The sequence below is a fragment of the Dasypus novemcinctus genome, chromosome 24 (genome assembly GCF_030445035.2).
Source record: "Dasypus novemcinctus isolate mDasNov1 chromosome 24, mDasNov1.1.hap2, whole genome shotgun sequence".
NCBI classification, from domain to species: Eukaryota; Metazoa; Chordata; class Mammalia; order Cingulata; family Dasypodidae; genus Dasypus; species Dasypus novemcinctus.
Genome location: NC_080696.1, coordinates 29993162 through 30009227, shown reverse-complemented (window position 1 = coordinate 30009227; position 16066 = coordinate 29993162). Strand labels below are relative to the sequence as shown.

General features: G+C 43.4%; 1 protein-coding gene across 6 annotated transcripts in view; it reads left to right on the top strand.

Annotated features, from left to right (window-relative positions):
* STK35 (serine/threonine kinase 35) overlaps positions 1-16066 on the top strand; it is a 93159-nt gene that overhangs the window by 1116 nt on the left and 75977 nt on the right. For all 6 annotated transcript variants that reach the window (XM_071211607.1, XM_071211606.1, XM_071211610.1 and 3 more), the window contains exons 2-3: positions 6-606; positions 13445-14194. In XM_071211607.1, the coding sequence (XP_071067708.1) occupies positions 6-606; positions 13445-14157 (1314 nt within the window). In that variant the 3' untranslated portion in view covers positions 14158-14194. The remainder of the gene's footprint in view (positions 1-5; positions 607-13444; positions 14195-16066) is intronic.

Below are 16066 nucleotides of genomic sequence, written 5' to 3'. Positions count from 1 at the left end.
CGCAGGTCGGAATCCAAGGTCCCGCTCCTCCACGTCCCAGAGTCGGACGGAGGGATGAAGCAGGGGGGTTTCGGGCAGCGCCGTTGCTGCTCCCCCTGCCGTACGCAGCCATGGAAACCGGGGAGGAGGACGGCGCCCGTAGAGGTACACAAAGCCCGGAGCGGAAAAGGCGAAGCCCTGTGCCGCGGGCGCTTAGCGCGAAGCTGAGGCCGGCGGCAGCGGCCCAGGCCATGGATTCCGCGGTGGCCGAGGCCCCGGGCGAGGCCTACCTGGCGCGGCGGCGGCCGGAGGCCGGCGGCGGGTCGGCGCGACCGCGCTACAGCCTATTGGCGGAGATTGGGCGCGGCAGCTACGGCGTGGTTTACGAGGCGGTGGCTGGGCGCAGTGGGGCCAGGGTGGCGGTCAAGAAGATCCGCTGCGACGCCCCCGAGAACGTAGAGCTGGCGCTGGCGGAATTCTGGGCCCTGACCAGCCTCAAGCGGCGCCACCAGAACGTCGTGCAGTTTGAGGAGTGTGTCCTGCAGCGCAACGGGCTAGCCCAGCGCATGAGCCACGGCAACAAGACCTCGCAGCTTTACCTGCGCCTGGTAGAAACCTCTCTCAAAGGTAGGGTCGCCGCGGGCTGTCCCGCCCACTCAGGGCCAGGACCCGCCGTTCTCTGGACGGCCCAGACTGCCCCCGGTAGCCCTTAGGCCCAGGCTTTGGTCTGTCATCCTGGGCCCAGACACCCTCAGTGCCTCCTTTCCGGAGCGCAGGCATTCTGGCTTTCCTCTCTTTTCAGGACTCAGTATCAATCCCAGGCACTAATGTTAGCTGATATTTTCATAACAAGCACTCATTAAGTGCTATTCATTATCTTAGTAAGTGCTTGGTAAGCCATTATTACTAAACGTCTAGAAATTTTTGGTTGGGAGTGGAGGGGGTTGGGTTCAGAGTTAGTGGAAGTATTACAGAGCCTCCTCACTCTCTAAGGCCGCTTTTCCCTCCCAAGCAAGACAAAACTCAACTTTACATGACTTTTCCCCAGCCCTTTTCTAGCTTGTTTCAAATGCCCTGACACTCTCCAGCTTCACCCCTAAAACTCTTGCTTTCCTGCTCTTTTTCCTTTGAGACCTCCAGCCCTGCATCCCGGGGCAGTCAAGCAAACTGCTGTTTCTGGATGAGTCCTCTGGGGCATGCAGAATAATACCCTCACAGGTGGGCCTAGACTTGCCAAATAACAAAACATCCTCCATCTATCTATTTCTTGTGTTTTACATTCTTACTCATTTTCTTAATCCTCTGAGGCTGGCTGAGAAATGGTTTTACTTATCAGGAAAATTGAGCAGTCCTGGCAGAGCTAATAATTCTAGTTGGAGAATTTTAACTGCATTTAGGAAGCATATTCATCCTGAGTGTTAAGTGCTCACCTTGCTCAGACTGCAAATAGCTGGGATCTGTTGAGAAGAGGAGCAGTGAGCTAGAGAACTCTGAGGAGGCTTTCTGAGCAGGAGAATCTGGGGAAAGGGAGTCCCAGTATGGTCTGGGCACTGTCCTAGATGTCTTACAGATGTGGCAGTTGTAACTATAAGCGCTGTCCACTTTCTGTAAATGGAGAACGTGGGGCTTAGAAGTGAACAAACTTCTAGGTTAATCAACTTTTAAGAGAAATTAAAACTGATCCCAGAAGCTGTACTCCTGACTTCTGAACAACTTCTCATGACTTAAATGATGTGAATCTAGATCTGCTTTGATGCAAGACCTGAATCCTTTCAAATGGATCATGGTACTCTCCCTACCCCAGGATGAACTAGAACTAACTTTTTAAGAATAAACAGGTTTTGGGGCAGGGTTTGATGGGGTAGTTTCCTAAAATTTTGTTTGAGACTTTAGCCCTTTTAAGAACCCATCCCAAGAGAAGCCCTCAGGCCATTTCAAGTCAGTTGTTTGATGGATTTAGGGACATAATTTGTATCACATGGGGTCCTTTTTCAAAATAGACATCTACCTTCATGACCATCTCTGACTGAACTATTCTGAAAAGCCTACCTTCTCCCTCGGGTGAATATATTTATTTTGAAAAGACTTTCCAGGAGAGTCTTTTAGTCCCCTGTATTCTGCGAGCTTTTGGCTTATTCTTAAATCCTGTTCTCGGACTGTCTTCCCCCTCCACTATGGTTAATCAGTGGTCTGGACTTAAGACTTTACAGGACTGCATTGGAGTATGGGAATTGGCTTTGCCAAATGGTCCCCTTCTATCCTCAGTTCATTGATGCCAGTCTTGAAACTTGAACCTGAGTTTGAAGCTGTTGTCTAATCTCCCTCAAGAGAAATATTATTCAGACTTTTCTTACCTGTGGAATTTGTCAGAACTCCACAGTAAACAATGGCAGCATATAGCATAGTGGTTAATAACATGAAGTGGGGTTAGACTCACTTTCATTCCTGGCTTGTCCTTAACTGACTGCCTGGAACAAGAGACAAGTTGTTAAAATCTGTAAGGAACATTCTTTATCCATAGGATAGGGGTACTTGAATCAAAGCGTTGCTGTGCAGACTGGGAATCTCAATAAGTGCTGTAGGTAAAGAATCTACTACCTCAGTAAGTTTGGGCTACATTCTGAATGCTCTCTGCCATTGCCTCCTTTGAGAGTTACAGTGTTCTTGTTCAAGTTTCCCAAACTTGTTTAATCATGGCACATGCCTTATTTTATGGTAAACGTGTCAGCATCCTGCTCAGTGGTGTTCTCAGCATCACGTTGACAGAAACACTGGTATTTTCATTTTCCCTTTGCGGTTAAAACTGAGGCCTCTGGGAATGACATTTTGCTTTAGATCACATACTTTTGGTTGTATAATGTGTGTTCAAAATAGTTGAGCCTTTGTTATGGGTCAGGTAATATTCTGGGCTCAGAGATAGAGCATTGAAGAAAATGAGCATTTTTCTTGCCTATGGAACTGACATTCCAGGTTATATCTAAAGTGTTCATTTAGCAAGTGATAAATAAGCAATCATTTTTGCTTATTAATATTGCTAAAGGAGAACTGAGGCCCAAATTGCCCCAAGTTAAGTTTTCCTGACTAAAGCTTCCAAAATTTAGCAGTCTTAATCTGTCCTTGGACCCTCGGTCTATAGCATGCTGATATTCAGTAATGTCAGAGCTGGTGGGAATCTTAGAGACAATCTAGTTCACCTTTTTCATTTAAACAGAAGAGTCCTTTGCTCAGTTTTCTGCACTTAACATGATTTTTAAGTAGACCAGAAAGTACTACTCTTCCTTTAAGGCTTAGTTGAACCAAATCTGCATACTTTTACTGAGTTCCTACCACGGTGTGTGCAGGGGAGGAAAACACTCCTTGTTGCAAAGGAACTTACATTTGAAAAGTTTGATGATCTGTAGAAGACTTTTTTACTAGTCAAGGTTACAGGAGGAAATGGCAAGTTGGCTCTGTTGTTCAGAATTAAGAGGAAGGAGTATCCAGGAGTTACCAGAGAGGGTAGGCTTCAAAGTAGGGTGCCTAGGACTGTGGCTAGGTAGGAAAGAGAAAGAGAAAATGAATTCTGGTTCACAATTGGGCCAAATAAAAAGTTGTGATTTTCTTTCTTGTCAGTCTCTGCTCCCTAGTGGAATAACACAAAGCTTTTGTGTAGTCTCAACAGATAGTTGATGTACACATAACCCAGTATCAAAAGAAAGCAAAGGGAAATTTTGTGAGATTCTCTTCTTCTTCTTCTCTGGCTGATGGATTTTTTTTTTTTAGGAGGTACTGGGGATTGAACCCAGGACCTTGAATGTGGGAAGCAGGCACAACCACTTGAGCTACATCTTTACCCTGTTTGATAGACTTATATCTTTTGTCCTTCCTTTTTCTTAAACATAGACCAAACAAATCCTACCCAGAAGCATTACTTAGAGAGTGGATGCTATAGCCAGTCAGAATAGGCTTTGTTTTTTATATGTGTGTGTGTGTTTGTTTTAAAGGAGGTACCGGGGATTGAACCTGGGACCTCGTACATAGGAAGGAGGCACTCAAGCCACTGACCTATACCTGCTCCCTCCCTCCGCATATCACCCCCCAGAGCATTTAGATGTCTGATCTGGCCTTCTGTTTTGCAGGGAAGGAAATTGAAGCCCAGCAAAGGTACAGACACTTGCCCCAAATAAATAGCAGGCATGCCTACTTTTTTTTAATATATATATAAACCAGCTTAACACTCCTGTAGTTATTTGATTGGTGGTCCTTCTGACAAATAGCAATGATTGAGGACAAAAAAATTCAGAACAAATTCTCAAGACTCATAAACTGAATAATTAGAAGTCTGGAAAAGCTGGGAACCTAGCTTTTCCCTGACTTGGTAAAACATTACTTCTGTTTTTCAATTGTTTGATGTTTATATGCAAGATAATTTTTTTTTTTAAGATTTATTTTATTTCTCCTCCCCTTCATTGTTTGCACTTGCTTTGTCTGTTCATTGTGTGCTCCTCTGTCTATTCATCTTGTATTGTTTTTTTTAGGAGGCCCCAGGACCTTCCATGAGGGAAGGAGGTGCTGAACCGCTTGAGCTACCTCCACTCCCTGCTTGTTGTGTTCAAGATAATCTTTAGGTGGCTTGAGGTGGGCGAGAACCTAGCCTTTTATGGGGAGGAGGTCATCTGCCTGCATACCAATTTTGGGTGGCCCCTGTGAATGCTATTGTATTGTGAGCCAGGTACTCTATTAGAAGAGCAACACAGAGTTTCTCCATAAGGTGCACAGAAGATACATGCCCCAACACAAGGTCACAAGTGAGTGGTGGGTATCCTACAAAGCAGTGGAGGGTTCTCTCTGGCAGTTTAGGTTGAGGTCCAGGGAAGCAGGGGAAGGCTTCATTGAGCAGGTAGAATAGGACTGGGCCTTAGCAAAGTGGCCCTCAGTACATATTATCCTTGAAAATTAATAGGATATAATAGAACACTGGACTTGGAGTCTGGGGGTTCTGGTCCCAGTTTGTTCCTATTAATAGGAGCTAACACTTGCTATGTGTAGGTGCTGTTCTAAAGGCTTTATACCTGTTAACTCATTCCAACTATACAGCCATCCTTTTGAAGTCCATACTATAATTACTTTACAGGTGAAGCAATTGAACCACCAAGATTAACAAAATTGCCTAATGCAAAACAGCTAAGCAAATAACAGAGCCAGGGTTTAAGTCCAGGCACCCTAACTTAGCTTTCTTAACCACTGTGCTGTTCTGTTGGGACAGGTGGCTTAAGTTCTGGGTACCTCTGTTTATCTTTGTTGGAAAATGGGCATAATCATATTTTACTCAGGATTGTTAAAACTAAAGGGGAGTGATGGAGGGGAAAATAGTTCAGAAACTAAACAAAATAAGCAGTGCTTATGGCACTACTTGATTTCTGCTGGTGCCTTCTGTGTATCTCAGCTGCTGGGGATTCTGTACTTCTTTTCCAGTCTATTCTAAAGCATTTTGGGGCTACCACAAAGACTTCTCTCTTGTGACTGTCCTACTGCCTTCCTTCTTTGTGCATTGGGGATATTATGTACCATCCCCAGGAGATAGAAAACACCCTTTACTTAATTGAGAGGTTTGGTTAATTGGGGTTGCATTGGGTAAGGCATTTTATAGGATAAACTTTTGAGGAGAGCTTCGCTTCCTGGTAGAACATGAGTTCATTTTCAACTTAAAGTCAGCCTTTGATGGGCTCCTTAGAGTTAGGAGCCCTCTTTTTTTTTTTTTTAAGATATATTTATTTATTCCCCTCCCCTCCCGTTGTCTGTTCTCTGTGTCTATTTGCTGCGTCTTCTTTGTTCGCTTCTGTGTTTCTTTTTGTTGTGTCAGCTCTCCATGTGTGTGGCACCATTCCTGGGCAGGCTGTACTTTCTTTCGCGCTGGGCGGCTCTCTTTCCGGGGTGCACTCTGTGCGTGGGGCTCCTCTACGCGGGGGACACCTCCGCGTGGCAGAGCACTCTTTGCGCGCTTCAGCACTGCGCATGGGCCAGCTCCACACGGGTCAAGGAGGCCTGGGGTTTGAACCACGGACCTCCCATGTGGTAGACGGACGCCTTAACCACTGGGTCAAGTCCACGCCCAGGAGCCCTCTTTAGTGACTCACAAATGCTAATCTTATTTGTCTCTAGTTGTCTTTAATCTTCACGCTCTGCTCTTCATGCCCTAGTACTAGGACCTTCCTTGTTTCTCTTTTTTTAAACCTTCCCATTCATTGCCTTTCTTCTTGATTCATGTCACTCAAACTTTTGAGCGCCTGTTGTGTACACTGAAGGAAAAAGACATCTGGTCCACTCCAACCTGGGTGCCCATTGTCTAGTGGAGGAGATGGATCCTGTACAAGGTGTTCCTTCACTGCAGCCTGGGAGAGGCACTCAAGGGGGAACCAGCTGCTAGGAATGTTGACTAAGTTTGGAGGAGTAAAGGATGAGTTGTAAAAGGGTAAATCAGAAAAGACTCTGAGAGAAGCTAAGGCTTAGGTACATGGCAAGGCACATGTATATGGAGAAACTTGAGCTGGGACTGCTGTGGGTTCCTTTCACTCCGCATTTTGACAAGATCTCTGTAATGTTCCAAGTAGGAAGGCCTAGCCTTTCCTGGTGTTTTCACATTCATTCTCATTTAATCCTCTCCACACTAAAGGTGTTTTTTAATAACTTGGTCTCTCTCTCCCTCCCCCTCTCCCCCCCTTTCCCCCTACCCCTTTATGTTTTTTCAGTATGTGATGCAATTAGAAAACATAACAATAGACTTCATTTTTAAAAAATAATTTAAAGTAGAAATTTCTGTAATTTGGTCTTACAGATGAAAAAATCAGGATCCATCGAGGTCTAGTAACTTGTCCAGTACCACACTTAGTGAAGGGTATAAGAGTCTAGATTTACATCCAGGTGTTCTTTCCAGTTTCTTGTTCTGCCTTATGACTCCATTGGACATCTGCCAGTGATGTCCAGACCCGCTGACATACTTAACACCCAGTAGTTGTCTGCTCTGGTGTCCAGGCAAAGTTGCAGGGTGCTTCATATGTCACAACTAAACCTTACTAACAGTGATAAATGTGTTACTGATTTATGGAAAATGAAACAGATTCATGGGGTCTTAAGTTTGCCCAGTGTCACATGGCCACTTAAGTGGGAGAGTGGAGGGTTGCCCTCAACCCCAAGTTCTGTCCTTTCTGCATTCATAATTGGCCTCTGTAGGACACTATATCTTGTCCTGGCAGCTGCTATAACAGGTTGATTCCCTTGTGCACAGTGACATTTGACCAAACTCTTGAGGTACTTTGGACATCCCCTGTGGTATTGACATGGTGCCAAGATTACTTTGTGAGAAGCAGCCCAGGATCACTGTAACTGGGACCAGAAGCTTGGTCTGTGTCCTCTTTCTTTGTAAAGATGTGTGAGGTGGACCTCTGTTCTGCTTCTCAGGACTGACCTTGAGTTGAGCCATTTCTTAAATAAAACGTTTTATTGTACAACTCTCAGTTAATCAAAACCAGTCATAACTTAGTTGAACTCTTTTTCTGGATTGCCTTCCAGTCCTTTTTCTTAGACATAACTTACATTCTGGTCTATTTTCACTTCACATTAAAATATGTTTTTAACATGTGGCTTTTAACTTTTAGGGGGATTTTTTGCTAACAGTGTAACATGGCCTTTTAAAACATTTATCCAGGTGGCAGTACTAATTAACCATTGTTTGGGTGCTTGTTTCTAATTCACTTTTACTGTGCTGTCTTGAATACCAGTTTTGGGTATTTTTGGTGTTTGGTGTGTTGTTTGATTTTGTTTTTTGTCTTTTTGTTATTTTTCCCTCAGAATAAATTCCTAGAGTAGAAATTTTTGTGTCAAATGGATTGAGCATTTTTGAGACCAGTGAATACATATTGAATTTCTTTCCAAGAGTTTTATTCTGTTTATATGCTGATATCATTCAAGTAAGTCATAATCATTATTAGTCCTGTACTGAAAAATGAGGTTGCATGTTGTGTGGTTGGACCTTCAACACTAGGGGCTTGTTGAACATTAAACTCCTTGGGGCGTGCTTCCCGGGAGCTTGTGTCAAATGGGAAATAGAACATCCAGGTGTTAAATTCAGCTGCTGGCGCTATGAGGCAACAGTAGAACATCCTGGTTAGGAATCCAGGCTCTGAAAACTTTTGAGTGCTGCCTGTAACTATCAGGTGAGGATCTTCATCTGATCCTCAGTTTCCTCTACTTGTAAAAGGGAATAATAGTACCTTCTTCATTGGGTTGTTGCAAGGTTTGAGTAATGAATGAACTCTTGCAAGAACTTGGAAAAGTGCCAGGCACTTTGCAAACACGTACTTTTAATTCCTATTAAAAATAAGTGTCTTAAGTGGATAAGAGTTTGGAGTGAGAAGATCAGCTAGAGTACTCTTGAATTCTTTGTTTCTATCACATGTGGTTTGTGATAAGTTAACTAAGTTCCATTGATTCCAAACCTCCAAGGCATTGTTCCCACCCCCTTCTCCCTCTTTTGCCAACACATCCCTTACTAGCCCTCATTTCTTTTCTTAGTTTCAGAACCTCCTGATAGTTTTCCTGACTACTAATCTCTTCCATTTCCAACCCATCATGTCTCCAGAGGGAACTTGTTTTAGCAATTCTAAGACATGCTCTTGCACATGTTAACAACTCTGAAATCAGAGGTTCACTTAGTTGATGATATGTTATAGTTTTGTCAACAGCCTGTGTGTCTTAAATGATATGGCTTAATAATGATGTCATCTTAGATTCAGCAGACGATATATCTTTCTACAATATATCAAGAACTTTTAGTTCTTCCCATTTCTTAGAGTACTGTAGACCTGATCCCAGCTTCATCTCTAGCCTGTTTCTACCTGTTTCCTACTGTATCTCTTTTGTGATTATCCCATACTACTTGGGTCCCTCACAAGTTCACACTCTCCAGCTGGTACTTGTGTGCTCACTCTTCATCCTGGGAGTCCCAGCTGAGGGGCAGTTATTCTTAGCCTGCTTTCTCCCTTTCCTCTCTTCCCAGGCGGAGCTGTGCCCCATTCCTTGTCTGCATTGCTGTAGTGATTCTGCGTTTAGTGACCACAAAGGCAGAGACTGCTTAACTTACCCCTCACCTCTGGTGTCTGACAAGTAATGCACAATGCATGCTGAGGAAATGTTTGAAAGGAATTGACTAGAACCTGGAAATCTAACTTCTTGAGGAGGCTTGGAAATAGATTTGTAAATTCCAGGGTGTTTTATATCCCTTTTCAGGAGGCGCTTGCCTTCCAAAGCTCACCCTGTCTTGTCCTTACGCTGAGTGTGCTGGCTCAAAGTTCTGAAATAAAGTAGGCCACATGTTCTTGAGATACTTTGGCATTACTTATTTTTTTCCATGAGTAAGGACATTAGAGACCCCTGCTTGATTTTTGTCAGTATTTCCTCTGCCTGCCTGTGACCTGTGGCATAGGATATTTTTTGAAGTATAAAATTTATTTTGTATTCCCCTGGCTATTAGACTTGAGGGAAAAGTAGTAAAATTTTCCCAAAGGTGGGCTTGCCTTTCTTTAATCTAAGTGCATTTCTCAGACTCTGTGAATTGGGAAACTGTATTGTCTTGTAGAAGAACTTATCTGTGAAGGCTCATCCCACCCAACCCGGTGTGACTTGGATAAGTTATTTAGTCTTTCTCAGCTTTAGTTTCCCCACCTATAAAACAGATGGTACCCAATGAAATGAGACAGTTCATGTAGTGAGCTTTTAAAATAGTACCTGGAACCCTAGTGGGCCCTTAACAATTAGTTTGCCTCAAATCCTGTCAATTCCAAATAATAGTGTCACTCTCCCACTGTGGGGAACTAAATTTTTAACCTTTAGTAATTCAATAGAATAGTCAGAATATATCAAATATGGAAAGCATAAAATTTAAGTCTTATTTGGTTCAAAATCAGGTGGCAATTCTACTAGTTGCTGAGTATGTCTGTTCTAATTATGCGTCCCAGAACTGGGGAAATAACAAAGGGTGGGTTCAGGGACTTAGGGGACCAACTGTGAGATGGACGTGAGCCAAAACTGCATTGAACACGTGGCCTTCATAACCCCCTAACTCTGGTAAACTAAGTAGCATTTGGGGTATCCAGGAGTTAGTTCAGAGCAAGTTCAGAAAAAGTATTTTCTCCTCTCCAGTGCATAAATGGCCACAGTTCCCTTTAGGGAGACTGAGAGGAACACTCACAAACCTTGGGATGCTCACTAGAATATCCAATATTATTTAATAAGAACTAAAAGATATAAGACAAGGACCTTGGCTGGTCAGATAAGGGAGGTGACCTGGGATATCAGGAAGGGTAAAGCGGGTAGCATTCCAGCTGGGCTTTAAGGTTGCATTTGCAGAGATAGTGGGGAAACTTATTAATCTTATTAATTTGGATCATCCCAAATTAAAGAGAGTCACCTGACCTGGCTAGAACCTGGATTCTAGCTGTTGCAGTCTAAGAAATGAGATGTCTTAGATGGAATTTTCTGCTTTTCATTTTCCATTCTAAATTTTACTGGCTTTTACATAAGTTTGGGCTTCTTTTCTTTAAATTACATCCATCTTTTGCTTAATGTGAGAGCTTTAGTTTGTGGCCTACAGTTCTGGGATAATTGAGATCAATGACCTCTTAGGTTTGGAGAGGTGGGGGCGGGGGTGGATGATGATGTTAGTAATGGTCAGTGGGTTGTAATTCAGACTTGTAACTTAATTCCTAGTAATCAAGTTGAGTAGGTGGTGGTGTCTATGCTTTGATAGATGAGAAGACTGAGGCTTGGAGAGGTTCCAGGACTTGCCCACGTTTCTGGCCATCTTTCTATCATACCTCAGTCTTCCCATGTTTTGCTTTAGCTTAAAAACTACTCAGTAAACTAGTGGGCAGAGTTGGGATCTGAACCCAGATCTGTGCTCTTCCTGTTACTTCACCCTGGCTTCCTTCTTAGCTGCTTGAGGTGCCTGCTGAGTGCCAGGCCTGCCCACATTCCCTCCCTTGATCTTGCCTTGAGGTCACTGACAGGCCTAGGTAGGCAGTCTGACTGGGATTCTGTCATGCCTCTTAGGTTTTCTTGTGAGAACCTGGGGGCCCTGTGTGAAAAAACATGCTCCAGCTTCTTCATGAAATGATTTAATGAAAATACACCTAAGGCCCTTGCCTGTGCAGAGAAATACTCTTGTCTCCAGGATGACAAGTAACTGCATTCCTCAGGTTTCCCTTCTGTCATGCTCTCTGCTATATCTAATTCTAAGAATGCTTCTTCCTGTCGAGTAGTTTCCACTCAACATGCAGCCCCCTCCCTTAGTATATCTTGAGTTTAGCTTACTTCCCCAAAGCAAGCTCTTCTATCCAGGCATCACATCTGCCCACTTACTCACTAACTAGGGACAGCTTTTAGTCCTTTTATTCTTTCCTTAGAGTATCATAACCTAGATTTAAAGTATATTGTCTGTTTTTTAGGCTTGTTTTCTTTTCACTTCAATAGCCATAGTTACCAACTTTGTATATAAAATAATGACCATTCCCACCAAAAGTTTCACTGTTTTTCTGATGTGGCCTTTGCAAGAGGAATTTGATGGCTTTTTAATCTTTTCCTTTCTGATCCTACCACCAACGAACTTGTCTGACTCTTTACTCTCAAATATAGATTGATTTGGGCTTCATATTGCTGCTTCATTTTGCACTGCTCTTAGAGAGACTCAAGCCCCTCTGAGCCGATGACTTAGAATTAGAATTATCAGAGGGGAAACAACAGATTTTTAAAAACCCACCTGCCTTAAACTGGTTCTACCTGTATTACTTTACTTGTAATATAAACAAATTATATAATTACTGGGGAAATGAGGTCTGTAGGATCATGGTCAGAAACCTGACACTTTGCCTTGTCTATCTAATCATCAACTGAGAACTCTCAAACCACTGACTCTGATAGACTGCCTGACTTGGTAATTTCTGGGCCATTTGGGTTTGTGGGATGTCATCAGGACCTCCAGTTCTCTTTAAAGAGTAAATGACTAGTAAAAGGAACCCTCTGCCAGTCTGAGGAGGTGCAACCTTTATTTTTGGTAGAATTGGGGACTATATTGGGAATTCGAAGACTTGTCCTCAGGCCTTGGCTTGGTTACCATTGATCCGTGTGACCACCTGGGGCAAGTGTATCAATATCTACCAACTTAGAATTATCTTTTGAATGGTTGAAGTTCTCATTTCTGTGTAAAGGCTCAGTATTATAGTTGCTTTAGAAAGAATATTGGGATTTGTTTAGAGATGCCAATCACCAGCTTTTCAGGAGTTTCTTGGAAAGGCAGAGCTGGAATTTCAAACCCACACAACTTGATTCCACCTTATACATCCTACTTAGGCTCTAGTGTTTCCACTAGACCTTCTATTTACACTTCTCTGGTCCATTTGTCCCCATGTTCCATTATCCTTTCCATCTCTTGGCCTAGAAGTCCCTTCTCCCTGCTGTGATCTACTTCCTATCCTGAAGAGTACTGCCCCTTCTGATACCTTAAGGTCTGGTGACTTCTGCCTATCCTTCACTTTGTTGTTTACCTTGATGCCAAATGTAGCCACTTGATTACATGTCAGCTTCATGTTTCCTGTTTTAGATAACCTGTTAGGTCCTTGAAACCAAGCTTCTTAGAGACAGGGATGTGTTATGTTTCTAACTTGACATATGATGAGTTAGCAGAAAAAATTGGAGCATGTATCTGAACAAGACAAAATTCTAGTGTCATTCTAGATGCATTAACAAGGATCACTATATAGGTTAGGGAAGAAGGCTGGATAGGCCACTGGCCTGGCATGGAGTAGGTAATAATAGTAATAGATACTGTATAGCGCTTCACTGCTGACAGCCTTCTTGCATGCTTCCCCTTGTCTCATCTCAGCAGCTTGGGAGGTGTGGGTGGTTTGCTGCCTGTTGGGAGAGAGTCTAATGAAACAAAAAGTTTTCACAGTCAAATGGATTTGAGTCTCTTAGCTCTAAGTCTCTCTGAACCTCAGGTTCTCGATTTTGTAACATGGAGATATTTTCTCCTGCCTCATAGGCTGTGGTAAGTCTTAAATTGAATGTAAAGTATAAGTGTAGGCCCTCTGTAAGTAATTACACATGGCCATTTACAGGTGAAGCAGAAATATAAACTTGCAAAGGAGAACTAATTTACTTCCTATTGATTCAGCCCGTCAGCAGTGAAACAAAAGTTCCCACCCAGGTCTCTTAATTCCAAACCCTAGGTGCTTGATGCCAGTTATATCTCAGCTTGTTCTGTGTAACGGGCCTAAGTGTGTAGAATTTGGTCATTGCCATTTGTGTTGGTGCCTTCTTGGAGCAATTGTTTGTCACCTCCATCACTCTTCCTTTTAATATGCTACGTTCCTTGAGTCTGAAAGTGGTGTGAACGAATCCATCTCAAGCTCTTTCATGTCTTCCTTTGATTTAGGAGAAAGGATCCTGGGTTATGCTGAGGAGCCCTGCTATCTTTGGTTTGTCATGGAGTTCTGTGAAGGTGGAGACCTGAATCAGTATGTCTTATCTCGGAGACCGGACCCAGCCACCAATAAGAGCTTCATGTTACAGCTCACAAGCGCCATTGCCTTCCTGCACAAAAACCACATTGTGCACAGGGACCTAAAACCAGACAACATCCTCATCACCGAGCGGTCTGGCACCCCCATCCTCAAGGTGGCAGACTTTGGACTAAGTAAGGTCTGTGCTGGTCTGGCTCCCCGAGGCAAAGAGGGCAATCAAGACCATAAAAATGTGAATGTGAATAAGTACTGGCTGTCCTCAGCTTGTGGCTCAGACTTCTACATGGCTCCTGAAGTCTGGGAGGGACACTACACAGCCAAGGCTGACATCTTTGCCCTGGGCATTATCATCTGGGCAATGATAGAAAGAATCACTTTCATTGACTCTGAGACCAAGAAGGAGCTCCTGGGGACCTACATCAAACAGGGGACTGAGATCGTCCCTGTTGGTGAGGCACTGCTAGAAAACCCAAAGATGGAGTTGCACATCCCTCAGAAACGTAGGACTTCCATGTCTGAGGGGATCAAGCAGCTCTTGAAAGACATGTTAGCTGCTAACCCACAGGACCGGCCTGATGCCTTTGAACTTGAAACCAGAATGGACCAGGTCACATGTGCTGCTTAAAATTCAGGGCAAAGCATCTTGGGTGGTTTTAAACTAGGTGAGTACTCACTTTTTGTTCTGTGTGTACATTTAACTGAGTTCTTCATCTTGGGCCGTGGGCTGGGCCCATTGAAGTAGGGGTGGTAGGGAAATGACTCTGTGCTTGTTATCAAAGACCACCAAGCCTCACTGAGAAGATATGTGAGATTATTTGAGTACAAGACGGGAAGTCTAGAGAAGTCTTCTGAGAGAAGGTTGCATTTGAGCCAGGTCTCTTTGTTTTTTTTAGAAATGTTTTTTCTGATCATCAGGCAGTAAATACTCAGTCACAGAAAATGTATAGAAGAAATTCAGGTGATTTTTCAGAGAATAAATACTGTTCTTAAACGCATCCCTACTCTTCACCCAGTTCTGCATAGTTCAGATTATGCTATAGTTAAGTGCAGTTTTGTTTCCTTCTCTTTTCATTCAACTGAATCTGAATGTTCCCCCACGTCATTAAACAGATTTATTGTGGGCTTTCATTTGTCAAGCACTATACTAAAATCTGGAGTGGGAGTGGTGATTTCCCCATCTTCATGAATTCTTCAGCTTAGTTGGACACAAATGTTAATATTACCGTAGTTGTTTTGCTGTAAAGGAGAGGAAGTATGAAAGGAAATTTACCTTCCAGGGATGCTGCCTAGAGGCAAGAAGAGGGAATTAGGGCAGGGAAGAGATTCCAGGCAGGAGGACTAGCCTCTACAAAGGACCTGAATCCAGAGGGAGCCTTGCACATTCAAGAAACTAGACCAGTTTGGGACAGTGAGGAATGTAGAGAGTGGAGATTAGGGAGGACAGGGAGCTGCCAGACTAAGGGAGGTTGAGTGTGAAAGGAGGTTGAGGTGGGAAATACAAAGATGTGTATTAGAAACAAGCAGCGGTAGTCCAGTCGACCAGAGTCTGAGATGTGGAAAAGGAAGATGAGATTAGAAGTTAGATGGAACGTGGATTCCTGGGTTTTGACCTTGACCTAGTGGGCGTTTGGGAGCCATCTGCAGACCAGAGCCATCTGTCATACCCTGCAGGATGACAGGGTGACCCTTCCAGTATTAAGAAAGCTGTTGGTCCTTAATCATATGCAAGCTGGTTTGGACAGACGAAAGACTGGGAGGCCAGTTAGATGAATTATTTTATTAACAATTACTCGTAAGAGATGCTTTTGAACTTGAAATTGAGTAGAGGAATGCCTCGATCATCAAGGAGGAGAATTTGTAAGGTGCTGACTGGATGTGGAAATTGAGGAAGGAAAGTAATATTGGGAGACCGATAGCAGTTGACAAGTGCTGGTTAGTGGATTGTTCATATTCGAACCATTATCCTCAGCAGGGATCCCCAGCCTTGTTATGTGGTAGGTGTTCTCACGTGTACTATTTTGTTTCATCATTATAATCCTGCAAGGGGTTAAGTAATTTACCCAAGATCCAAATCTGTCCCTTCCACTCACTCCCACCTTTTTTCTTAGTATGGCAAGCTGAAAATAGCTGCTTTTATATTCTTCTGAAACCTGAGATGAAGTGATGGTACTGATCTCTTTAGTCCCCAGGAAGGAGCCTTAGGAACCAAGTCATCACCTTGGGGTTGGCGGGAGTTCTTGTAGTCTCTTCCCCTTCATTTGAGGGGATTTCTTACATTTCTAGGTGAATTTGGTTATGAGCTAGCTGACTTACATCTGTAGAATTCTCAGTGGGCTTATTTATGGAGTGAGTCACTAGTTTAATTCTTCCATTCTGCAAACATTTATTGAGTACCTTTCATGTGTCAGGCCAGTTTGCCCAAAGAGTGAGAAAGGGAGTCCTGACTTTGGGTTACGATTATGGGGTTGTCACAACTAGTTGAGATCAGGGCTCCCATTTGGACTTCAATACTAAGAATTTGTACTATTTTATCA